Consider the following 26,995-nt stretch of genomic DNA (forward strand, 5'->3'; position numbering starts at 1 on the left):
AATGCTGTTGAATAGACTCTTAGAGCCAGACTTGCATCTCCATTACTCCAACAGTTAACTCCGTTCAGCTGCTACAAAATGTACTCATGCTCAGTGGGGGGGCACCAGCTTTTGTTGCCAGAATCAGACTTCTGATGCGGTGCGCGTAAGTCACCTATTCAAATGTCCCGTATATAGATGTACTTATTCATTAACTAACTATTTGACAATGTTTACCTGGCCAGTTTAAATGCTGAGGTAATAATGATCCTCAGAACCAGAGCATCCAAGGATTGAACTGAGACACTGAAAACCATGCTCCAGCCTCACTTGTCTTTACGCAGGATAAAAAGTGGCCTTGGACTGGGCACCTCTGTCCTCACAAGTCAACAAAATATATTAGGCAAAATTCAACAAGGTAAACTTGGCAGACTGCCACTGACTTCCATCCAGTTAAATCAGGGATACAGTTGTTAAGACTTTCAGGTCCATGCTGATTTTTAAAATGCACCCTCTGTTAAGTTCTCAGCGGGTATAAATCAACCCAAGGGTCTAGCGTAGACTTTTTTTTATTATAAGAACACCTTTTAGTCTATTTAGCATATCTTATTTATACGTGCAGGCAGCTCATTTCTCACTTATGTTCACACACACTCTTTTAATTCAAATTATCTAATTAAGGAAATATTCATAAACAAATGGAAGGTGACTTGTAATGGTTTGCCAAAGATATTTGGTCACAAACATTTCAATGAAATGTGTGCTTGCCAAGTGCTCGGTTTTTTTTTTTATTTTCATTTGCAAAAACGTGTGTTTTTGTTGAAGCGTTCAGTTTTCTTGATTGTGTAAACTTTTGTCAGGCAGCTTTCTCTGGTTCTGGATTAAATTTCCAGTCAAATGAGGAGAAAAATACATCATAAGTTAAATCACATGGCCTGGCCTGCAATTAGAGACCTACTTCAGGCAGTTCAGTTAGCAGTTCAGTCTCCCTGTGTCATAAATGGACAGAGATTGAGACTGTTTTATCAAAGGTGGTTTAGAGCAAAAGCCTGCCTTATGTGCTCTGAATTAGCCTCTCTGAGAGGCAGTTTTTTTCCATTGACTACAGTAGGCAGCTCCGGCTAAGTTAAGAGCCTGAATTTAAGTAGGGTGAACACCACTGTGGATCTGTCAGAGCAAGGTCTTGAACCTGTGTCTTTCTCAAGCCGGTCATTTGTTCCCCTGGCAGGTTAGTTTGTCTGACTTTCCCCTTTTCTGCCCACCAGCCCCCTCAAAGACATTTTAAAAGGCTGCAGTTGTTTCTTTATGTCAATGCAGAACAAAATCCTTCAAACTTTGAAAATTTTCATTCGGTGGAATTGCTGTTTTCCAGCCAGCCCTATAATGGAAAGTTATGCACCTATGACAAAAAGAGAGAAAAATGTGAGCCTATCCAGGCTGCAAAATGTGAAGTGCTGCTATTAAATCGTAGCTACAAGATGAATCATGCACCAGCTCCATGAAGTATGGGCACAGAGGACCCTTTGGCAGGTTCACAGTAGTTAGATCCATCTCCTGTAGCTAGTCCTAATGACAAATGTACTTCGTTCTCGTAGGCGTCCAAACGATCCACGTGAACAGTTAACTTTTTTGCTAGCTCACTGACTCGCATTCTGCCTCCCAATGTTGATCTCTTCTCTCTGTTCCCGTTCTCACCCAAACGCTGTAATTCAGGACCAAGCTCTCTGATACAATGAGCCAAACTTTGCCTTGTCTTTACATGCAAAACTTCCAGGGGAAAGCTCAGCCAAGTTTGAAGGTGCCTACTAAGAAAATGGATGGTGGTCCCTCTGTTGGGAGAGGGATCGGTTCTGAACACTGTGTGGATGCTGGTGCTCCTGCCGTAAGTACTCTTGAAAGAAAGCAAACTCCAAAGTTTGCACTTTCCCTTTTATCTGTACCCAAGCCCTGGTTACTTTCTTCACAAAGAAATGCTTTAAGTTGCATTTTAGTTTGCCTGGGTTGTCCGATATTATATGGTCCGCACCTTGCATGTGGATGCCTATTCATTTTTCTCTTGGTGTTACCAAATGTATTTTCTTTATAGAACCTAGGCAATGAGGAAATAGAAAACATTCATTACGCAAAATAAGTGAATTCCCCTTCTTAGTCTTCTTTGTATGTGGGTTTGGGCAGGTGGTTGAAGAGTAAGGTGACTCAGGGGATCCCTCTGTGACAGCACTGCCAGCTGAGGCTTTTTGAACTCCTGCCCCTCCAGCAGCTTGGCCTCACCCTGTCATGCAGTGGGCTGCAAGTCTGTATTTTGGCAGCTCTGGCTTTTTTAGCAGTTTCTACCTGGCATCCGAGACAAATGCTGTGGACAAATGATTCTTCACAGATTATCAAAACTAAAATGAATGCAAGCAGGTGTAATAGACTTACTTGAACCTCACTCAAGCGTAGATAAATTAAAAGCGCTTCACAAAGATTCAAAAAAAGACAGCCAGACTTAAACCAAAAATTTTAATCACCTGGTCTGCATCTGAGGAAGAACTCAGCTGTGACTAGATGCTGTCCAAAAGAAGTAGCTACTCTGTCAGGACAAAAAAGTCAGACCTTCTTTAAACATGATGAGAAAAATAACCTATTTTTTTCTGGCACTGTGGGGGATACACTGCAATAAATACAATATTCTAGAAGTAGTAATTGAGGTCACATCATTTGTTTTTTACCACCAGCTCCTGAGTCAGCAAAAAAATCTCCTTTCCGCAGGATATCATCCCTCCAGCATAGCTGCACATGTAGCCACTACTGCATATAAAAAAATCAGCTGACAGGAGAAAACTGATACAAACCTCAGCAGTTAACAGGGCACTTGCTGTTCAGTCCAGCAGTGGTCAGGCTGTGATTTCTGCTGTAATCTCACACACTTCCTGTAAGTCAGTGCCACACCGCTGATACCAAAAACAGCACCTATGCTGACAGTAGACTCGACTGAGGTGCTTCATAGAAATACTGTTTTTGCGTAGGAGTCATATTCATAATCCTTGCAACATGCTCTGTCCTGATCTGACTTTCCTCTCCACTTTCATCGTCTGTTCCCCTGCTCTCCTGCCTGCTGACTCCTTCCACGCACCCTGCGGCAATATGCTGGTCCTGTTGCAGTCACTACTATTATTTTTGTCAGACTAGGCTTCACAGAGTTTTACTGGTTCAAGATCCCTCCATTTCCCATCATAAAAACAATTTCTACAAGTATCTACTGGTACTGTATGTCAATACAAACAGTTCTTTGCTCTCTCTACATGAAAAATATGAATTCTGGATATGCCACATTTGTTAGGTGAGTACAACCCTATGAAAACCTTATAGGCCTTTTTTTGTTTTAATTATCTACACAAAAGGGAGGTTTAGCTCTTTTTGTGCAGGCTCTCATTAACAACAGTTTAAATATAGAGGATTCTGAGGGACTGGAAAAATCTCTTTTAATATGAAAAAGAGGAATTTATGGTACTTCGGGAAGAGTTATAGCCTTAAATTCTCTATCTTTCTGTTGGTGGTAGTCTGTATACAACATTTTATCTTTTTAGAGCGAGCTAGTTATCTCAGTATAAAAACACATTTTTGCAGTGCAGTCAGTCATTTTAATTTTGAACCTTTGACAGAGGTAATTTGAGGAGAAAAGTTATGCAGCTGCTGAGGATAAAAATAAAATGTTTTTGTCTGGCAGAATTGATCTTGAAACAATAGCTGGCTAAAGATGTTTTGCAGCTTGGAGGTTTAGAATAAAGACAAAGGGAATGGATTAGCACGAGGTAGAAGGGGTCAAAAATGCATGACAAGTCTCATACATAATAGCTCTTGCCAGTTAGTGTCTCCAAATGTATGTATTTACATTGTCAGCTTCTTGATGCAGTGGTCATGCCTTTAAACGTTTCTACAAAGTGTCCAGTAACCGTATGCCGTATACATGATAATATTATCAAGGTAAATAGACTCTTCATGTGAACAGCTGGTTTATTCTTTGTATAGGACACTAAACATAGTTTTTGATAGGCATCACTGAGTTGTAATAGCCATAAGACAAAAGACAGACCGAGATGGAAACTTTCTGCACTAGTAATAGGTTCCTGGGAAACTGGTACTACAGGAGTAATTTTCCTCCAAATTATCTGGAAGTACTTTTTGAAAATTAGAAAGTGACTTGAGCTGATTTATTGAAAAGGATAAATATATGCCATCACCTGCACTTTGAAAAGAGCTTTGACCAGAAAAACATGCCAGATCTGGAAATAAATAGATCGCTGCCACAGTGGCCAGTACTATAACTGGATACAGAATGAATCACAAGGAAGATGTTGCTGAGGCTGGGAAAGTTTTTAACTGACACACCATTTGTCATGTAAACTGCTGTAGGACTTCAGAACTGGAAATAGGAGTTGAAGGAAGCTCAGCAGCTTCCCAGCTGCAGCAGGGAGAAGCCTACTAGCAGGGCAGCGAGGTGGCTCCATGCCAGGACGCCTGGGTCCCACTAGGCTGGTCATGTCAGAGCAGACATGGCCAGTGCTGGCCGCTTGCCCCCGGCCCCTTCAGAAGCTGCGTTTACAGGGTGGAACAGGGTCAGTCTTTAGGCTGGATAAAAAGAAGATGGGGGGCAGAAAATTTGTCACCAGGTTGCAAAACTGTGCACAAGAAGGAAGGGTAAGGGGGCTGTGAGTAAGGAAAATGGGAAGTGACCTGATGAACACTGTTAATACTCTTGAAGGTGTAAATGCTTACCACCATCTTCTCACAGAGAAGTCTGAAATAGGAACGAGTTCTATAATTTAGTTCTGGATCTCTGTTTTCAGATGGGCAGCAGAGTTTGCAGGAATCTGTGGGATCAGATAAGGCAAAATATCCACGTTCAGAAGTTTTTTTTAAGCCAACAGCCCCTATGACACCCAAGTCCTGATACTGTGGTTCTCTTCTTTCTTTAGTCAAAAAATGAGGTAAAATAATCTCAGAGCTAAGGCACAGAGGCTAGGCAAGAAGTTTGGGCAGAATTAAGTGACAACAAGTATAATTTAAAAACAAGTGACTAGGGAGAGACAGAAGAAGCTAGAGGAATAGGTATCCCTTGGATCTATCTATATTTGGTTGCGGAGAAGAAGAGACTGACAGACACAGTTTTAAAAAAAGAGGGGGATATTGGGCAGGGATGAATAAAGCCAGCCAAATAACACCATGCAGAATGTGGCCAGGTGGCTCTTCACGCTGCAGAAAGCCTCTGTTTTTAATGCACAATGTTAAACAGTAAACAAAAAAATTTTCATTTCAAAATAAACAAAATAGCAATCCAAGCAATCCAGTCAAACCCCAAGCCTTTACTCAGGAATTATTCTCACTGAAGTCAGCAGGAGTTAGCAGTGAGCAAAGACCTGAGGGTTTGGCCCAGTGACAATAACTTTGTTGTAGAGCTGAGCACTTCTGTGTCTTCAGTGTGAAGCAATTTCAACAGGCTAAGCTTGGAACCCCATAAAAAGGAGTGGAAGCACTGACAGAATATTAACTGTAACAACTCCCACTAGATCTCCGGCTTCCTTTTTGTTTTAAGACAATATAAATGTGATTATAGAGTATGTGGGATCCGGTGCTGCTGTTAATTTGTCCTTGGTTAGTATCAGCCTCCTTGCCAGATGTATTTCCATATTTGTGTCAAGAGACATACTACCATTTAAAGTATTATAAAACAGCTCTTTAAAAAAAAAAAAAAGCGGAAAAACACATAAGTTAAAGAAATTAGTAGAAATTATTGCCATAGGTAAACCAGAGCTTTTTAGCAGAAGGGTGTCTTTTTCCGAAGATCCTAGTGGGCCATATTGAGCTGTAATTTCTCATAAGAATAGCAGTGGAAAGTAATGATGCACGCGTCATAGATGGACAGACATGAGATACAATCAGGGATGACTAATCTTACATTTGCAAATCACATTCACTGCAAATTATTCATGAGAGGGAAAAGGAATTAAACTTAAGCCCTATTATTTTTTTTTTTAAGATTGTCAGCAGGTGTATACCAGCAGAGCTTCATTCACCCTAGCGGGGTTGCCTGGATTTACATTACTCTGAAATCCAGCCTTTTAATCTCCAAAATTTGTCATACCAGTTCCACTGCAGCAAAGCTCAGTAAATGACTAAGTCAAGAGTTACCAAAGGGAAATCACTATTCCATTTAGAAGCCAAAATGGAAAAGAGCTATCCAAATGGGACAGCAAAACACGGGATTCGCAGAAGAGACCTCAGAGATAACAGTCCAAATTCCTTGTGCATCAAGAAGCGAGAGACATCCACATTGTGTACATCACCTTAGTGGGGACAAAGCATGAGATGACCAGCTGCTCAGCAACAAGATTCTTGAGGTGAAACCTGAAGAACCAAACCAGAAGTTGTAAGCGCATACCCATTTCAAAACCCAAAGTTACAGTGGGTTATAACAGGTTTGCAGCTGCTTATTCCACCAGGCACCTTCTGTAGCCTAAATTATAAAACATCTCCCGCAGCTGGTGCCACCCGTGTTAGGACAGCCATTGGGCAGCATATGGGATTTACAGTCTTTTCCTCTGCTCCTGAAAGCAGCGGCTCCTTTTTCATTAGGTGAAGCAGGAGAAGAGACCAAAGGGACCAAATGTTTTCCTGCCCAGTTATAAAACAAGCAACAACTTTGGTCATGGCTGAAATGTTTCTGAGTTTGATCTGTAATGTGTTTTGACTGATGTACGTGTTTACAAAGGAGCAAGAACTGGCGATCACTGAGCCCAACACAGTGAACTCAGCAGACGTTACTTTGGGATCTGCTTTTTCATGATTTGGATGATCAAATTGGGAAAACTACAGTAAAGCTTCTCTGAGGGATGTTCTTGTGAGTGGTTAGCTTGAAATGCTGCAAACTGGAGAAAGATTCAACGTTTCTTTTTTTCTCTCTGCTAGAAGCAGGCTTAACACAAACCTTGGATGAGCGATATATATACAATGATAAAACATGACCACTCTCCCACAAGCATTTTCCCCAAACTAAACTTGAGTCAAACCTGTTACGAAGTTTGAAGAGCTACAATCAGTTGCACCTTTTCTGATGGAGGCTAGGTCTCTCAGGAATAGAAATGCAATATGTGGTCTTTTGTTTCTCGATTACTGGTTTTAATTTGGCTTAGTTAAAAGAAAAAATAGAAGAATACACCAAAATAATAGGGCTGTTCAAAAACACAACAGCAAAAAGTATATTTAGATAGAGAGTTTGAGATTTTTAGCTAGATAGTATTACATGTCCTTAATGTATTACATGTATCTGTTTTCAGGGAAAAAAAAGATTTTGTTTGGTTTTTGATAAAAAAGCCCTAAAATTTCTGGATTTGACATACATACAAATATTGTTATATTTATTTTGCATATGTTTCCTCCTTTTTATAAGCTGTTTTAGAATGTTTAAATGACAGCGAGCCTTTCAAAGCTAATACTAAAATATATTTGGCAGGGAAACTCATATAAGCTCAGGGTAAGCCGCAGCTGCAGAATAGCTAATGTAGAGTTTACTTTCTTTATGCCTTAAGACTAAGTATACAATTCGGAATACAATGGAGAACAAAAAAATATTTATCTGAGATTTGATGAAAATTGTTCATAAACTGTTCATAAACATAAACAGTTGATAAACTCTTTGTATTTCTTCAAATCTACCATTCCCTAGGTGGCATAATCTCATCCTGTCAAATCTTATGCTGAATTTTCAGGATGTATAAACATATTTGGAGTACAGGGCAGACTTCTTCATAATATTCACTAAAATTAAGTTTTTGGGCCTTAAACCTTTTGCCACTCTATTTCACATTTGTCTCACGTATTTGGCTATTCAGTTTCAATATCAGAAGAAGAAGCACCCAAATCTGTGGAGTACTTCCTAAGCAACTGCAGGAAGACCTACTGAGAACTAGATAAATTTTTCAGCTTAGTTTAAACCAAAGCATGCAAAGAACTGTACAGTATGAGCAAGTTTGATAAGCAAGCACACTGTTTGGCTACAAGTGCAGACCGAATCTCTAGATAATTTAGAGGTCTGCCAATTACATATGCAAATGCACAGCTGCCAAAGCTGTAGTACATCAGGAGAGGGCTGAGAACCTGTAATTCACAGTGACATTTTTAGGAGCAGCGACAACTGAGCATCTCCTAGGATTTCGTGCTTTGAAACCCTTAGGCTCTTCCAGGGATTTTTGCTCTTTGGTCCCGACACACCAATCAGAGTTGTATTATTGTAGTTAGGACTGTACATGTGAAACCAAATCAAACCAAGAGCCCTGCTTGGAAAAGTTTATAATCTAAATAGGTTTGAGGATCAGTGGGTGGGCTTCAAAACCAATGTGGGACAGGGAGGTGAACAAGATGATGCCAGTCAGAGGAGCAAAAGCTGGCCACAATAGCTGGAGGTACCCAACAAATCACTAACAACATAATCATCAGCTATTATGGAAAAGGTCTCCCCCTTAGGTAGTCTAGTACAGTATTCAAGCAGACAGTTTGATTTTTTTTTTTTTTACAGCAATAACAAACATATTTGTTCTAATGCCAGCTCTGCAATCTGTTTGGGAAAATACACAAATATAATACATAGCAGATTCTGCAAGAATGAACACTTCCTCTTTGCCTGTAATGGATTAGAAAAATACACCTTCCAAGAAAGCTGGACAGAGCAGACACAAATTCACGATAGGAGCAGATTCTCAGACTTTATAAATCAGCAGCAGTTGAAGTCAGTTTAGCTAATTCAGTTTGTACTGAATATTTGTGCTGTTCGTTATTTGGAAAGGAGAAGGTAGAAAAGGGATCTGCTTTGCTTACAAATTTTAAAGATTCTTTGCCGATAAACAATACAAGCCCCTTAAGTATTTACAATATCCTTTTATCTGTTAATGCTATAAGACATGGTACTTCTCCCGTCAGCAGCCAAACACCTTATTATTTATGAAATTTCATGCTGGCTTTGGGGTATCGTAATCTTATTTTTGCTCATTAAAATGCCAAGGCAGTGCATTTTTAAATCAAATTCAGAAAAAAACTAACTTGTCTGTGCTCAGAAATCACTTACTTTTGTATCAAATTTAAGATGAAAATCATCAGCCTCTAGGCTCACAAAAAGTAAGCATTTCTTTTTGAGCTGGTTCCTCCTTTGCTCTCAATCAGCATAGCTAGCTGTAGGCCAGCACTGCAGCTAGGCCAGCTTACACCCTGGTGGCACCCAGCTCCTCAACAAACATAGTTAACATGTGAGATACGTTCCAGGGGATGCGAATGCAAATCGAATGCTCTTTGACCCACAAAACAGATTGTACTCAGCAGGACAGCTTCTATTTGTCAACAGTTTTATTCTTTCCCTTATTTGAAAGGCTTTTGGTCTGCATCCCTTCCGGTAATGTACCGTGTACACGACACACTCTCTAGTGAATCTATACAGCACTGTCTGGGCCCTTTGCACTGAAAGTGCAAAGTGAAAGTCAAATAATTTGGAAACCTCCTGTAAGAAGCAGGAAGGAAGAAGAAATGGTTTCTCATAGAAGGTAGATATTTATATCAACAATGAGTGAAATCTGTTGGTGCTGCATTTTTAGCCTGTGTAGCTAAACAAAATAAGTACTTTTTATAAGAACTGCAGGAATCAAACTGGGTTTGATGACAGCTCATTCCAATGCCACCCTGCATTACTTGTAATCCGTGTAATGATATTGCTAACGTTAGTGTAAAGAAAGGGATAGAGAAGAGCAAGCAATATTTTTTTTCTTTCTTTTTTTCCTTTTTTTTTGCTAGTGTAGTAGCACAGTCGCACAGTTGATATCTGAAACTGAGGGCTTAGGTACGTGGTCTGTCAGTAAGGGATGGCTGATGAACCTGGTCCATTTGCTGTTCTCTTGTGGAAGACAATTAAGAGTGGAAACATATGAGAACAGTCTCCTCATTGGCCTCGCGCCACACAGGGGACCCCGAGCCATCTTCTGCTGCCACCAGGGGTGATCAGATGTGGCTGAGAGGGAACAAGACCAAGTGTGCTGGCCAATAAGCTGATTTGGGCACTCTCCATAAGGTTTGCTCTGAACACTAAAGCTCATGGTCTACACGAACCTAATATAATACAGCAGTTTGTCTTCCTGCTAGGCACCATTCACCCTGAGACCACTAACAAGCAAGGCCATGGTGCACCAGAAAGGAGAATGAGGCATTTGTGTGTAGGACTTGGAGGGAGTGAGGCTTTGCCCTGAGCTTTGAATGGTGAGAAGATGTGATGGAGAAGTTACACTAGAGAAATTGTGATAGTAGTGGAGGTGCCTACATTGGCATTTTAGTTTGATTCTGGAGCGTGGCTTTGAGGTGGATCTCCCAGTCAACCTGCTCACTGCACCTTGGTGCTTGCTGTGGAGCAGCCTCAGAGAGCACAGGCTGCACTACTCGGGGGCTTGGCTGTGCTCTAGCTGGGCACCTCGTGCGTTACAGGGATAATGGGCATTTGGTCCACTGCAAGCTCAAGGTACTCTATGCCTTGAAATGCATACGACATGTATGTTAGGTCCTCATCACCAGCTGTGTCGTTCTCCAGATCCACTTCTACTGAGCTATGCTATCTGCTATCATAGATAGAGACAGAAAGGCCAGGGAGCTAGAGGTCCTAGAAACCAGGGGAGCAGTTAAGAGTCTGAATGAACTTTTCCTTGAAGTGGGGACAACTGGAAATTAGATTTTTTCCTTTCCTTTCCTTTCCTTTCCTTTCCTTTCCTTTCCTTTCCTTTCCTTTCCTTTCCTTTCCTTTCCTTTCCTTTCCTTTCCTTTCCTTTCCTTTCCTTTCCTTTCCTTTCCTTTCCCTTCCCTCATTTTCTCTTTTCTTTTCTCTTCTCTTCTCTTCTTTTTCTTTTTTCTTTTCTTTTCTTTATTTTGCTTTTTTCTTTTTTCTTTTCTTTATTTTTAGTTTTTCTTTTTCCTTTCCTTTCCTTTCCTTTCCTTTCCTTTCCTTTCCTTTCCTTTCCTTTCCTTTCCTTTCCTTTCCTTAATTTTGTAATTGCAAAACCAGGAATTAGAAAATAGCTCAAATCACTGACATCTTCCCAGCTTCCGTGTGTTGCTTAAACCAAAATGTAGAAGAAGGTCATATGCTTCCAGTTTTTAAGTAAAACAAAGCCATAGTGAAGGTAGGTGCAATTCCCATTCAAATCAAAAGCAGCAGTAGCTGCAAACAGTAGGAATGAATTTCACTAGCTGTCCTACTGCCTCCTGTGTTCTGATTACAGCAGCTAAAGAGTTGCAGTGTAAGGGAATTAGGAACAAAGGAGGCACCGATAAGCTGTGGTTCCTCAGAGCTTCCTGATCCCTTGAAGCATGAACATTCAATAACTCTGTGAGGAAGAAGGAGATTGTGCTAGATGATACTGAAAAAAAAAAGGTTAATCAAGCTCTGAGGTTTAGCTATTGCACTTATCTCTACCCTGCCTGCAGGGCAAGTATGTGCAGTCGCTGAGAGTCCGTGTGACTGATAAAATGCTTTTAACTAGGGATGGGCAAACTTTTTCCCCAGCTCTAATTTCAAACCATAAGAACATCCTGGATTTGAAGTCAAGTGTTGTGAAGTCTTGTGTTTTTTATCATAAGTCTAGAAAAACTCTTGTTTTTGTGGAATCTCACTTTATTTTTTATTATTTAAACTAAAGCTAATTTGCAGCTTTCCTTGCAGAGAATAAAATGTGAAAGGCCTAGGAAAAGTATCTCAAGTGTGTGGCTTAAAGCCTTGTTTTCTGGGGGGGGGTTCAGACCCAATACACGATTTTGTAGTGCATGGAGTCCTTCAGAACTGAAGTGATGAAGCACCCCCAAACGAAGAACAACCCTAGCCTCATCTTTTTCTGTAGTTTGGTAGTATTTCTGGATTAACTGTGATTAACTGTGAACTTATTAACTTTATAAAAAGAAATTAAGAATTCTAAAATTTGCCTGCTTGCCTCTTTAGAGACAGAGGGAGCTGATTTCCGTCTCAGGTGAATCCTACAGCAGCTCCATTTGGAGCCAAAGGCATCACAAAAGCATTAAATTAGTTTAAGGAAAATCAAAATCAGGCAAATGTTATAGGCCGGTGTCTAACTACATGTTTACAATTTTCCAATAAAAGAATGGGGCCAAGCCATAGCAAGCTTCACAATAAAGAAATCATGATATTTTAAGGAAGAGAAATCATGCTGACTTGACTGCAGCATAATGATAGCTTAAGCTTCTGTGTTTTTACAGTTAAATTATTTGTACAATAAGCTGTCCTTGCCCTTGTTTGGGCCATCTTTTCCTGCATAAACAATCCCATACTGGTACCGTATTTCAAATTCTCTTCTGGGCCAGTTTTTCCTGCCCGCCTAATATGAGGAAGAAAAGTTGGATCAAATTTTAAAATATGATGCCAAATTTCTATTGCTCTGTCCTCTCATATGCATTTATGCAAGGTAAGAGTATAAAACACTCAGATCTGAGAGATGCTGAGATACTTTTTTACAGGCTTTTTGCAAGTACTGAACAGAAGTTTGTAATTAGCTGAGCAAAATATTAAGCATTGCCTATAGCTTGCACTTTTTGCATACTCACTTCTGTACATGTATAACCCACTTGGGATACAATGACCACACACTTCTGCTGGTGCATTAAGTACACAATGCAAACCAATTGTGCAGGTGTCTTCCAGCCTGAATTCCAACAAGTACGACGTCTACCTGTGTGTAACAACAAGGGTGCTCACCTAGTCTGGGGATGGTTTAGCCACATTAGCAGTGCCCAGGAGTCCCGGAGGAGATTTCTAGCTTGTGCAGAGGTGCCTGCCGAGTCCATGGACGTGTTCTTGTATATCTGTATCCTGCTGTCCACATCGATGGTGCCAATACATAGATTATATACACAAATTGTATGTTCACCTTAGTGCGTGTGCATACATTTGGGCATGCACAGCCCGGATGCCGTACTGCTCCTTTTTGGAAAACTGCAGACTTTTCTGCATAGGGGAGAAAAGGAGAATGGGTACATCCCTTCACTGCAAAGGAGAATGGGTTAAGAATATTAAATGCAGAGCTCCCTAAAACACTCTGTATGCATTGCCAACCTAGAAAGACAGTTGTTTCATGGTAAAACGAATACTGTATTGTACTGCTTAGTCTTCCTCCTCTGGCAGAAGCAGTGTTTTTAAATTTAATTAACTTCATGTGGCACTGTAGAAATGGATGGCAAATCAATAATGAATGTCATTTCCGTCACCTTGTGCTGCTGTAATTCTCTGTGTTTCACTACACTAATTAGGCCTGACTTCTATGAGAACCAATGCAGGAGCAAGGGGCAAATTGTTGCTGAGCTCCTGGCTGTCACTGGGGAAATGAAGTAATCTCAGTTCTGAGTACACTCAGTAATTTTGGGTGCCAGTGACCTAACATCCAAGTGGGAGAGGGAGAGTCCCACATTTTTTTGTCATATGGTGAGTATTAGTGAGTCCAAGAGTTAGGCTTCGGCTGAAAGATCCTCAGAAGCTGCTCTTGCCTCACACTTGGCATATAACTATGTAATTTCTGTTATTTACACATCCACCCCAAGACTGACATTTTGGGCAAGCAGGTGAGCATTTCCTCTATTTGATTTGCCAGCTCTTCCCACAAGCCGGGATAGCACGTGTGGGTGAGACTCCTCACTTGCACCTGTCCTTACTCCCCAGGTCACCGCCGAGGACCAGCACAGGGAACGGGAGATTTCAGCAGCAGAGAGCCGGGAAATCCACAGTATAGCATAACGTATAAATATCGTTAAGCCCGGGCAAGGGCAGTCCTCTGCCTGGTTATCGACCTCAGGGAGTTTGCTGGTATAAAACGCAGGCAAAGAGGTTTTCCTTCCCGCTCGGTGAGCCGCAGGCATTGGAAGGGGGAAGAGGCTCCCTCCCAGGAGGGCACGATGCCCCTGTCTCATAGAGCACGTTAGGCTTCATCGTAAAGAAAACGGACCGATCAGAAATAGAAAGGAGGGAGAGCAGTGCTCTGAGGCCACTGTGTCAGCGTTTCAGGCCCGTGCCATACTTTTTTAGGAAAGTATGTGAACCCCTTCCTTTTATATGAGTGTGAATTATGATTCCCAATCATCATTGTTTCTAACGTAAATAGTTTGTAATATAAACCATCCCTGCTGGTTGCGACTGACAGACTGCATGGCATGGAAAATTTCAGTTGTTGCATCACATTTGCCCAGAGAATTACAGCAGGGGTTGAAATCATTTTGTGATGGTTGAAATAATACTGCGTGAAAGGGGAGACAGAGATACTATACTTCAGAGAGAGCAAACGTGAAGTAGAGGCAAAACTGGCTTTCCCAGAATGCTTTCCTTTCACCCTGACTGCACTCCCGAGCCTTCAGCGTCGGTAGCCTGCAAATTTGTGTAGTCAACATCCTGATAGCTTCTATGCCTTACCTAGCACCCCACTCAGCCTTATAAAAAATATTCAGGAGGAAGGAGGAGAGGAGCTCTAATAAGGTACAAGGCACAGTTTACAGGTAAAGAGATGTAGTAGAAATTTGAGTTAATGACGCAATATTGTGCTAAATATTCTGACAACACAATATGCAAGAATATACGTGAATGTGCGTGTTAACTAGTTATTAGTTACTGTGTTAACTACTAGTTAACTAATTATACAAAAGCTACTGTTCTGGAGCCTCTTTTCCTTTAAAAAAAACCCAAGAATTTCTCAGTCAAAGCTCCGCATGGTCTTCATTTCTGCCAAGTTCAGGACAGTTCACTATATCAAATCTAGCTGATGTATTAGTGCTGCTTGAAATGCTGTTTAACAGCTGTTTTTGAAATGGCTTTATAGGCTGCTTAAGGACCAGCAAGGGTGGATAATACTTAGATTTCTCTCATGCTTGAATACAAGGGATACATTCTGCTATGCATACAACTTTGTGCACAACTCTCTGCAGCGTGCACAACTCTCTGCTGTGTCTGTGTGTAAACCCTGCAGTATCCTTTCGCTATCATACCTGAAAGAAAAGAGCAAGAGAAGTGTTCATTAGGGCTGATTTATTTTCTGTTAGAAAATCCAGGTAAATTAGTTTATTTTCTAATAGTGTCCTATTCTCTTTGCTCTGAAATTGCCAGTTAAACTCTAAAATCAATGTTATTGTTCAGTGGGTGTCAGCTCTGCCAGTGGGCACTCTTCTCCCAGTGTGCTGATAACGTCATCTGGGTTCATGCATCAGCAGCGCACCCCAAAAATGGGAACCTTGCCTTGCTGTTTAAGAAGGAAAGGAAATAATTGTAACTGGTTCGTTTGTTGCAGCTGCAGAAATTGAAACGATCCCTCTCCTTCAAGACCAAAAGCTTGCGGAGCAAAAGCGCAGACAATTTCTTCCAGAGGACTAATAGCGATGTGAAACTGCAAGTGGACTTGATGCCAGAGGTGAGCACGAGCACTGGCCAGCTCCCCAGCTCCGAGAGCCAGGCGTCCTCCCCTACGAAAGCCCAACAGCTGCCGGAAAACAACAAGGCTCACATCTTCCAGGAGCACATCTTCAAAAAACCCACCTTCTGTGATGTCTGCAACCACATGATTGTTGGTAAGAGATGATTTTTTCAGCTCTCTATGTGTGTCCGTGTTTGAACACGAAGAATGCCCTTGCCATAGCTTACATGATCTCAGATGTGTTCTTGAGAGTCCTAGTGTAAAAGGAGTCTGAACTTGTGTCACATCTGCCTACCTTCTTGATACCGCTTTCTCATGTTGCAGACAGTATAAGTAAGTTCCACATTTGCTCATAGATTCCTTCCCTTGTAGATGTATCATAAAACACAAGTGAGGACTTCAGCTAAAGTCAAATTCTGCTCTCATTCAAGTGACTCTGAGCGTTGTTGCGTGTTAGGCTAGAAATAGCAGAAATCATTCTTGTGAATTTGGGTCTGATGTCCTTATCCTTTCCCACTGCAGTAATTCTAACTCTCATGTTCGTCATGACTGCCCTCCTGACCCTCTCATGCCTTCAGCTCCTGTTCATTACGGGCACTATGCCCTCCTCCCTCAGCTTCCTCATGTGCCCTCTGAGTAACAAGTGGGCAAGGAGAACCATCTGCTGCCTGGTGGGCTTCAAAATACGCATGTGCTTGGGGGCTGTCTGAGATGCATATTTTGGCAGGCCAGGTCAACAGGACATATAATGGCTGAGTTCACACTGCAGACTTTCTTAGGATGGGTAATTTAGGTCTCTGTCTTCTACCAGGTCCCTGTCACTCACAAAACCTCATACAAGCTTTATATCTTTGAAAGATCTTCTCTTCTCTCTGAAATTGTCCATGGATATGTAAGTTACTGCTGTGCATGGACTGACAGACAGACAGACATAGATGACAGAGCTAATAACTTATTAACATTCCAGTCTCTGTAGTGAGCAGTGTGGAATGAGAGTCTCCTGTTGTCATACTACTTGCCCTGCTTGCAAGGTAATTTTCACCACAGTGTGGAAGACCTACAAAAGTCCACCAGGCTATCTGTGGGGCTGTACAGTAAGAGGTCAAGAAAGAAGTGGCAGTAGATGGCTGGAGATGTAGAATATACAGCCTCTGACAGAAGTGGCCATGCAGGAGTTGTTATTCAGAAGTCTGATCCTAAAAATTCACATCATTGCAACTGGCTTGTTACGCACATGATTTGATCTTCTTGCTGCTTATCATCCAGTTGTCACAGCAAAGTAGTTAAGGAATAAGAGTAAATCACAGAATAAATTCACTATACCAATGTAAAAGTGTGCAAGTGATAGAATTTCCATGCTTTTAGGCAGTCAGTGGAGTGAAACATTAGTGCAGCTTCATGTAGAAGTAGGAATACAAGTCTTTGAGTACAAACTATTGCCTGTAATTTTGTTAGCTTATTGTAAGAAGCTATTGTCCCTTGGCATGGAAGTTACTGCCTTTCAGATAACAGTATGGTAAGTTCCTGAAAGACATTGACGTGATTGCTTAGCCTTTCTCAAAGAATGGTACCCTTTTCCGCATGGGATGATTCAGTGCTCCCCCCCACACCCCCCGTAATGGAAATCGTATTGTTTGAAAAAGGTAGCCATCTGCAGAATGTTGTATCGGATGTAAGACATCAGAAATGCATCCATGAATTGAAGTATTAAAAACATGAGGCCTGATTTCTTCCTCACAGCATTGCTGTTCTACTGAATTCAGGGAAATAGGTAAGTTTTGACTCCAGATTTTTCTCCAGTCTTTTAAGATTCCTTCTGCTTGAAGGGGTAGAAAAAGTCAAAGGTGGAAGGAATAAAGCATTAATATCAGGGAAGCTTGTAGCCCAGAGATCGAGAGGAAGTCTGGAAGACAGGTGGTTAGTTGAAATAACTTCTTGTATGGAAGCAGGTCCAGAACTGTCTCCTTCTCTCGTGTGGATGGATGTACTATCAAAGCTTAGTTTCACATATATACTGCAAATATAAATGCTTCATATTTCTGGGCAGCTTTTCTTTGCAGTTGTATGGAGATTAGTATGAACACAAATCCGCACGACTCAGCAATACTGTTCCAAAACACTGCTGCTCAAGACAGATTAGTACTGGCAGCAAACTTTGCACAGAGCAACACCGCTTCATAAACACACGTGCACTGCTGCCTTTGCTAGGCTCTCTATGCCCTGCCTGGGATACCAAAGTCCTGAAGCATAGCTGTAAGCTTCAAAACATCAGCTGCAACACCACCTGCCTTCTGGACTTTCTCCTCTTTTCTCCTCTGAGGATTTCCCTTTTCTGTTCTGCATTTTAGCCCTTTTGTTAGAGAAGCCTTTCATGTTTGCTGAGTAGAAGATAATGCAACCTATTTTGTCAGGCAGCAGGCTTAGTCAGGTGAATTGCTCTCACCTCCTCTGGCACAGCTTCTCTTGGAGATATCACAGAAAAGATGTTAAGAGTTTTACCTTAAAATGCCTTTGAGTCTAGAGGCCCTGATTCTCATAGACAAGTCTGCCCTATTCCAATAATCCTCTCTCTTTGATCCTTACCACAGTCATGCCTGGTTTCACTATATTGTATTTTAAACAGCATGGGAGATGTGGATGTTACTGTTTGCAGCTCAATTAATCCGTGTTAAGTAGTGCAACTGCTGGTCATGGGGATGTTGAAGCAAAACAGGCAGCTTTTCAGGAAATTGTGTCAGTCCTGCTCCCAAAGGCAGACTGAGAACATTCACTTCTATCCAGTGATTCTGAATTTATCCCTGCAACACGGAGCACCGTTTGCTCCCTCCATTTGTATGTTTCACTGACAGCGACATTTAAGAGTAATGAGTCTACGACTTTAAATTCTTTATTGATGAGAGTTAAGGTGAAGGCTGGTTACATGTTTTGAAGACTGGGGAAAAGAGTCCAGGAAAATCCCAGCTTGACTTTAGATGGCTTCAGTTTTGCCACCAGGGAGGATTCTAGGTTTACCTTAAATGGCTCTTTGATCTATGAACCAAGCAGCTCTGCTTGGTGCAGTGCAGCATGATGAACAGTGCATAATACAAACATGCAGTTTGAGCTTTGGTCTTGCTCGTATGTCAGAGTGTTTTTGTAGCTTCAGAGCGAACAGGGCACTTGGAGCACAGGCAGCAGGCTGCCTGTGCTGCTCTTTTCACTGACAGCAAAATTAAAGCAAAGGAGCATGAAACATTATCTTCCTACAAAAAATATGTGCATCATCTCTCCTTGATCATTAGGCACTATGAGCCAAATTTTGCCTTTGGGATGCAGCACGTGCGCCTGTTTGTTCATTTAACAGAAGCACAGTCATAAGATAAAGGTCAAATACGTGTAATTGGTCTCTGTGTTCAGAGGAGGATGTTTGCTAGGATCAGTAAAATGCAAACTTACTCTTTCAAATGTTTTTCATGTGTCTCAGAGTGCATTGAAGTATATTCAGAAGAAACTCTACATATTGGTTTGCTTTGAAAAAAAAATTAATGGTGTATTTTAAGCCTCATATTAAAGACATGACTCCAAGTGTTCTTATTAACTGTACTAGACTGGGGCAAAAAGTTCCACCTCTAAACAAAAGGACTAAACCAAAGGACAATTTGCCGTAGAAGCAGAAATTTTCTGCCTGATGAAATAAGGGAGAATATTTTAGATTCAAGGGGCTCAAGAAGTATATTCTCTTCTGCAATCATGAGCCTCAAGGGTTGATCAGTTTGGGACTGAGGATTCAGCTCCAAAATTTGTTATATGTTTTCCTAAATACAAGGGCAGCTCCATATAGTCCACCCAAGAATATCCTCTTACAATATAAATCTTAGAAACCAGTTGACTTGCTGTTATTTCTGTTATTCTTTATTATTCTTTTAATATCTAACCAGTGCAAGGGAAAATTTGACAATAAAAGTATCTAGTGGAATTTGCCACAAAATCATTCATTTAGAAGAAGCTGAATTGTTTTGCTTTATATCACTGTGAAAAGAAAATGAAGCTCAGAGGTGTTCTGACTTGGCATTAGCTATAATTCTGTGTGTTTTTGCAAGAATGCAGTCAAAGCTTTGGCAATGTCCGATAAGGGGAGACAAAACTGTCTGGCACCAGCAAAGACAGAAACTGCTAAGTTCATGTTGCATCAGATTAGAAGCTTAAAGTATGCCGATCAGAAGCTGCTTCTTGCTCTTCTTTAGTCTCTGGTGTGTCATCAGTCATCTCTGTGGTGCTTTACTCTTGAAGAAAACATGATGTCAGCACTCCACTCTTGAAAAAACATTGTGTATTTTAAAAAAAATCTCCATCTGTAGACTTCTTCTCAACATTTTACTCATTTGCAGTTCATTTCCTGTGCTGACTCATGTGGAAAAAATTTTATTTTCCACACATTCCAAGCATATTACATGCAATTAATGTATTCCTGTCTAAGTCAAATGTAAGTAGTGTAGCAAAAAGTAAACCACTTTGATTTTAAAAATAACTGGTTTGAAAGTCAATCCTTCAGAGTGTTTTAAAGAAATAGCCACTCATTTATAACAACATCACTGTATGTTTCTGTGTGTGTGTGTCTGCGTCTGTGTCTGTGTATACCTATTACATATGTATATATATGTGCAAGGTATATTTAAAAGTTTCATCCCATGCTTAACCTAAACTCTGCTATGGAATTTTGACATGCACCTCTTTTATTGAGATATACCTTGGGGTGTCTTTGCCTGGAAAAGCACGCTCTAATACAAAAAACTTTCAGAAAGACCAAGCAGAATTGTGGTCTGCAATGACCAGTAATAGTCCAAAACAGGTCCTTTTGGATCATTCCGTCACTGTGCTATCTTTGAATGTTTTGTAATATTTAGACTATCACCAGCAGCAAGACTACAAATAAATGCAGGGACAGAATGCGCATATTTTTCATTAAAACATTGCACGTAAGTAATCTATCCTTGGATAGATGTTTGTTTACCTTTCAAAAATTGCATGTTGTCATGGTTTTCCATGGTCAGCAGGCAATGTAGATGTTGAATTTAATTTAAAGCATGAACTGGACAAGTCAGACTATCCTTGTGGCTTAGGTACCTGAGGTACATGCTTTTATAGTTGGTCTCAGGGCAATTCAGTTTTAGGATGGGATATAGAGTCTCCAGACATTTGCAGCCCCAGAGGTAAATAACCCAGTACCCTCTCCCAGAGACCTAGCTAGGCTCCAGCCAGAGAAGCCTGTGGAAAGCAAACAAACAAACAAAGTAAAACCAATAATCATCCCCTAGCACAGTTGACTTCCAATCTACTAATCAGCAGCACTTAAGCAGTGAAATTATGCTAGCTCTTGAGTATTGATTCATTCCTACCACTTTATTTTCATCAGTTTAGCAGTAGTTTGGGAGTTTTAACCAACCAATTCAAAGTGCCACAAATACTTCTCTCCGAGCACATCTTTTAAAAACACTTTGTATTTATTTTACGTATATGCATGTATGTTATCTTTATTTAACTTTCTGGCCATATTATACTGCTGTGGCTATTGGAACTTTCAGCTATTTTCACCCCCAAAGTGGTAATGCAGCGTTTTCCATAAAGCTAGGCTCAGAGAGGATAAACTGCCCCAGCTTTTCCAATGCTAGAATGAAAGGAAGAAAAAAATACGGATTGGAGCTATGGTTCCTCTTTTTGGCTTGTCGCTACGTCTGTACCTCTTCTCCCAGGCTATCAGTGAATGCAACCAACAAGTAATAGAAAATCTCCATAACATAAGGGAGTGTTTATATAACTGTAATTTATGTGGTTGTTTATTAAATATAACAAACTTCACAGAAACTATGACATCAGTACATTCTGCCTCCAGTCTGGTTGGCTCCCTCATAAAGAGTATTCCTGACTTTTTTAAGCTTGCTTCCTCATTACTTCAAGTACATAAGTAAATAAACATTCTTTTTTGATCCAGAGCCTACATTTATGTGTCTCCAGGTAGACAAGGATGTGAGAAACAGTCACAGGTTGGTCACTGCTGCCTGACATCTACATATGGTAGAAGTCCTGCTGGACAGCATAGCTGCAACTGAAGCTGTTCCCAGGGCTATGGAGTTTTGGAGGTCTCCCTCAGAGCTCTTCAGGAATTAATCCAATTTTGTTTGCTCAGGATTTTCTTGCAGGCCAAAGGAAAAAATAATGAGCACTATTACTCAATCAATGGTCATCCCTGCCCTTTCCTCCTCCCAGTCCCTATGACGCCTCTCAGTCCCAAGGGAAAAGAGACCTGGGTTGCCACCACAGCAGCAAGGGAGTTGTCTTCTATAGAGAATAGGAAGAGCTGCCGGCAGGGAGGAGATTCCCACGGAGCAGCTTGTGGAGGAGGGATGGTGACCACTCCTTGGGTGGGCTTGTGTGGTCACAGTCAAACAGCTGAATTCAGCCTCATTTCATTTTGATTGTGAGGGAAAATGACAGTCCCGTAGCCTCGTCAGTGACTGCTACCAGGTGCCACCCCGTATGTTATTAAATAGCCTGAAGTCCCTGTCTCTTCCCCTCCCTCTCCCACGTAAATGCACCTCTGGAAGAGATTTAAGTTCTCACTCCAGCTGATACTGAATAGATCTGGGCACCTGAGTCTTCTAGCAAGTGTGAGTGAGAATTATTTCAGCCTCCTCTGATCTGTTGTGCGAGAGCTTAGGGGAAACATAAGCATTATATTTTTTTTAACATACATCTGTGGAAAATTGATGGAAAATAATAATTTTAGCATACATATTAACTTGAAATTGAGCCTGGCTCCTCCTAGGGTTTCTTTCTTGAGTTAATAACTCCCTTATATATAACCGAGTTAATAAGCATAGACCTTCTCACTATTTGGAGTAGCATTGTAACAGGAGCTATACAGGAGCTAAACAAGACCCTCCTTGAAGTACGAAGTTAGGTGCTACGTTAATCAAACTCTACAGTATGCAGTTAAGCCTGATATTAGTTATGCACTAGTCAGGTATAGACAATGTCATCTGGACACTTTGTAAACTTCCCAGGAAGTGGATAGTTTGCACAGCATAATACATAAAATGTGGATGACTGGATGGAAAGATAGGTAGAAATACACACACTAGGTATAATATAGATGTGTTTTGTTGGTACCTCTCCTGTTTTCTCTACGTGACAGACAATATCCAATTCATGAAGTCCCACATTTGTAAATTATCTAAAGAGGGCCGCAAATTATCCCTGCGGATAGAAATAGAATAAAAATAGAAAATAATATTTTTCTTCAGTAATAAGGAGTTAAACATATTTTAAAGCAATTATTGAAGAGCAAATATTTAGTCTGTTTATCCTCTGGGAGGGCTTCCTCCTCTGAGATGAGGTGAGAATGTTTTCAGTAAATTGGATAATCAGGAACTGCTTAGCCGAGAAAAGAGGGTAGAAATATATTTTAAATTCTAATTTGTCCTTGAACAGCATCAAGCATGTTTCACATTTGTTACTAGATAATTTTTCTCAAACTCAGTGTAAATTTGGGGAAATTGTGATTAATATTAAATTGCAATTAATCTCCAGTAAAAAGAGACTTTAAAGATGTTGACCAACATTTGCTTAACTAGAAGGAAAACAATAAAATTTTGCAGTGCATCTGCCATCAATATTTCAAAGTCATGTTAGATAAGTTGTTTTTGACTAAAAATGACGTTGAAAAAACACCACCATTGCTCAACCAATGTTCATCTTAGGTTCTTTTGCTGCCCCCATGACCACCAGTAGTGGCAATTGCTCCTAAGACCAGCCCTAGAGAAGAACATAATGGTAATCTTAAACTTTGTTGTTGATCTGGGATGAAGCAGAATGCAGTATTTTTTTTATGTCCTACAACGTACTCTTTTCAAGCTCAGGTGGGTCACCAGGTGTTTCCAGATAAGTAAATTCTTCCAGATAAGCCAAATTCTTATTTGAAATTGACCTTTTAGTAAAAACATTTTTCTACACAGGAAAACTCTACATATACTAGAGTATCACTGTTACGTGAACAATTATATTGCCACACAGTTGATGAAGGTGTCATCTAGTGAGAAAATTATTAGGAGTTTCATCTTACTGCAAGTTGTAGAAGCTGTAAAATGATGCAATTAGTAGAAATACTTTTTCAAGAAAATAGAACACTGACATCACATACAGTAAAATGACTGTCCACAGTTGCTTGTCTGCTTGTTGCGGAAGGATGTCTTAGAGAGCAGTGTCCTTGTGGCTCTTATAGAGATTGCATGCTGAGACTTATCACCTCTGCTGGCCTCTTTCCACTTTTATAATATAAATACAAGTTTAGCAGTTATCAGGGCTAAACTAGGTAAAGTTTAGGTTGCTAGGTATACACAATCTATAACTTTTTTCCTCTTTAACATAAGTTTACCTTATATGCTGAAGGATGCTCCACCCTCACTGATCTCCTACCTGCTTTCTAGTTCTCAAGACACGCTGTGTGGTTGGAAGTTGTGATTACATTATAGTTTCCTCTGTAACATGCAGGCAGAATCCTAATCAAAACCTTGAAATATTTTGTTTCAATCACTAGATTGTTTACTGCTTAATAGAAGGGATGGAAGAAAAAAAAGAAGGTTGCTATGTCTTTCTCCCCACAGCTCCACCTTCCCAGCCAAGACAGGAAATGGAGTATGGCTGGTATAACCCCTGAGTCAGTGTGAACTGCGAAGCCATGGCCAATATTCCCCCGAATGGCTTCCTTGGCAATCACAGAAGAGAGGCTATAGACTGGATGCATAGGAAGGTCCCTCCAGATGAGCACTGGGCATGTTGATGAGGAAACTTGTAGTTGCGCTGCAGATTTTTCCTGCTTTTCTAGCCGCACCTCTCAGTAGCATAGCAGGCACTCACATCCCAAGAGCTGTGACACATGCAACACTTGCAAGAATCTGTGCTGGCCTACATCTTTTCTTAAGCACAGGGGTTTATGTAAGTGATACCGCTTTACCTTCCCATGTAAGCGCACACACAGAATATTGGCATCGTCGGGGTTCATCTGCTCATATGCTCACAGGTACATAATAAGATGTTGTCTGCTGTGCAGGGTAACTGCACAGCTAGTAAAAGCTAGTAAAAACAGAGAGGTTATACCAAGATGCGTAATAGATTTTGCTATGACCTGATCTCTCAGCACAGCTGATCATGGAAGTCCATCTTACATTATTCAGCTCTGGATGGGACAAACAACCACTGAGTACGAGGCATCTCAAATGTCACGAGCAGAGCAGATATAGGAAGGTTCCTCTTGAAGAGCAGCAGATGAGCAACAACCTTTGATGAACAGTTGTTATTTTCTGTAACAAGCTGATGATACGCTCTGGCAGACTGAAATGTGTAGTGGTGTTCTCCAAGGGCATCAAATTCTTTGTTAGCTGAAATAGAGATTTTCTGAGGAGCAGCAGAGAATTCAGCACTCTGGACTTTGATGGGCTTTGGGTGCCTGTCTCACAGGTGCTCTTTTAAAATGCCCCACCTGGAAAATTCAGGCTGTTCCTTAACCAAAAAATCCAGAAATGATTCTGAGCTCCTGTCATAGCTGAGCTAGAGCGAACGCCAGCCCACAGTGATCTGGATACTGAGTTTTATTTAAGAACCAGTGAGATTAGAGCTTTTACGCTACTTGGTTATCTCACACACTGGTTCACTCGCTCCCCCAAGCCTTACAAACGCTAGGTCCAACCATGTTTCTGCTGGTCCAGGAAGGTTGCGCAGAAAGTCGCATCAACTTGTGCTGTCCTGCTGCTCCCAGTCACCAGCTTCCGGTGTCACCAGCTAAGGTCCCTGGGCATCCTCCAGCTTTCGGCTCCACTCGTCTCCCTGATCTCCAGGATCTTCAGTTGTTGCACTTGGGTTGAAAGTTTTCATTTGAGCCTTTTTCCCCATTTAGTATTTCAATTTTTTATTTCAGATTTGCTATGGAAAAGAAACACCTTGATTTTACAGAAGTAAAACGTTATCACTAACTGTAGGAATAACCTCCCTGAAAACAAATCCCACCAACCTGGTATTTCAGAGGCTGCCCAGTTTTCCCGACTGTGATAACCTGTTGTCTCCATTCAGACCAAATCCTGCTGTCACTGTCACTTGCAGCTTTTGATGAAATCCTTCCCAGCTGCGTGTGCATCAAAGAGCAGAACTGGCTTCAGAGCAGAAGTCTATGTATGTGTGACCATGTGCTAAGTGTTAGGCGTAGATATGGGTGGCTATCCTCTGGCACTCCACTTTTCAGCTGTATCACCACCAGCTGCTGTGCAAGGGGCAAAAGATGAAGGGAGGGGAATAGTGGCAATGGTAAGTTACGCGGCAGCTTTTCATTTTTCAGTGCTGCAAGTGCTGCCAGTCTGTCTGCGCTAACAAAGACCAGGTACACAAGCGAGAAGTTGCTTTGAGGAGGGAGATCTTATGCCACATGAGAAAAGAGCCAAAAACCTCCGTAAGTTCAAAACAGCAGGAGGCCAGAGAGCAGTTGGCTGTTTACATATCAGGGTTTTTTTTAAATAAACAACCTTTTATAGTCAGATTGTCCTAATCCTCTGGCATATGAGAGCCTCTCATTTCAAGCCCATTGATAATGGGGTTCCGTAAGCAACAAGCAATGTTAAAAGCCATTAGCAGAGCAGAGAGGATATAAAATCCTTCACTGCAACAAGTGAGAGCAGACTGTTCTTCTGTTCTGTAACTCTTTTATTGCATTTCAGCAAGCCCAGAGCCCTGCTCTTCATTTTGCAGTGTCTTTATGTGTCACAAAACAAAACATAAAGAGCCAACCCGTAACTGAATGGCTTTTCATCTGAACACATAGAAGAACACAGGTGCAGATAATTTATGCCTGCAAATGTATAGGCCCAGTTTGAAATCTGGTTTTCCTCACCTTAGTCTCAAGAAGGGTTACTAAACACATTATATGTGCTAATATTACTCAGACCAAGACGAGCCACTGATATCTGCTTGTCCTTCCTTGGGCCACTAAGCTAGGTTTAATTTTAACATGTTCCCCTGTCTATGCAGTTCTAGGACCCTCCTCATCACTGGAGAAAATCAGCATCAGCCCCCACAGGCAAATACATGTCTATCTTTTCTAAGCTTCATATTTGCTATTTGGGCAAAACGGCACAGTACAAAAACCCACAAACACAGGTTCAGTAGTGCCAGCAATTGTCTAGAATAGTAACTGTTATTCAGATATCAACGTCAGCTTGTTTAGAGCAAAGAACATTAGATATGATTTATTGTGTTTGGTTTCTGGAGGGCTATTTTTTTTCTAGTTTATTTAGCATGGCGTTCCTGCATCTTAACTAACACAAGAGATGATCAAAAACACAAGATGATATTTTAAGAAAGATGGAGGTGTATATTTCCTTTCGGGGACAGACATTTATAGCAAAGCGCCTGAATATTTAAAAAATGCATTGCCAAAGAAGCCTTGTGGCTCTTTTTGTGAGTAGGGGGCAATGAATTTCACCTTCTGAGCACTAAACATTAAGAATGAGAATCATTTTGGGGTAAAAGGACAG

At 41.0% G+C, this 26,995-nt stretch overlaps 1 protein-coding gene across 1 annotated transcript in view; it reads left to right on the forward strand.

Annotated features, from left to right (window-relative positions):
• STAC (SH3 and cysteine rich domain) overlaps nucleotides 1-26,995 on the forward strand; it is a 71,693-nt gene that overhangs the window by 9,806 nt on the left and 34,892 nt on the right. Inside the window, exon 2 of the mRNA XM_009679738.2 lies at nucleotides 15,318-15,594. Within this exon, the coding sequence (XP_009678033.1) occupies nucleotides 15,318-15,594 (277 nt within the window). The remainder of the gene's footprint in view (nucleotides 1-15,317; nucleotides 15,595-26,995) is intronic.

Source organism: Struthio camelus, chromosome 2 (genome assembly GCF_040807025.1).
Source record: "Struthio camelus isolate bStrCam1 chromosome 2, bStrCam1.hap1, whole genome shotgun sequence".
Lineage (NCBI taxonomy): Eukaryota > Metazoa > Chordata > Aves > Struthioniformes > Struthionidae > Struthio > Struthio camelus.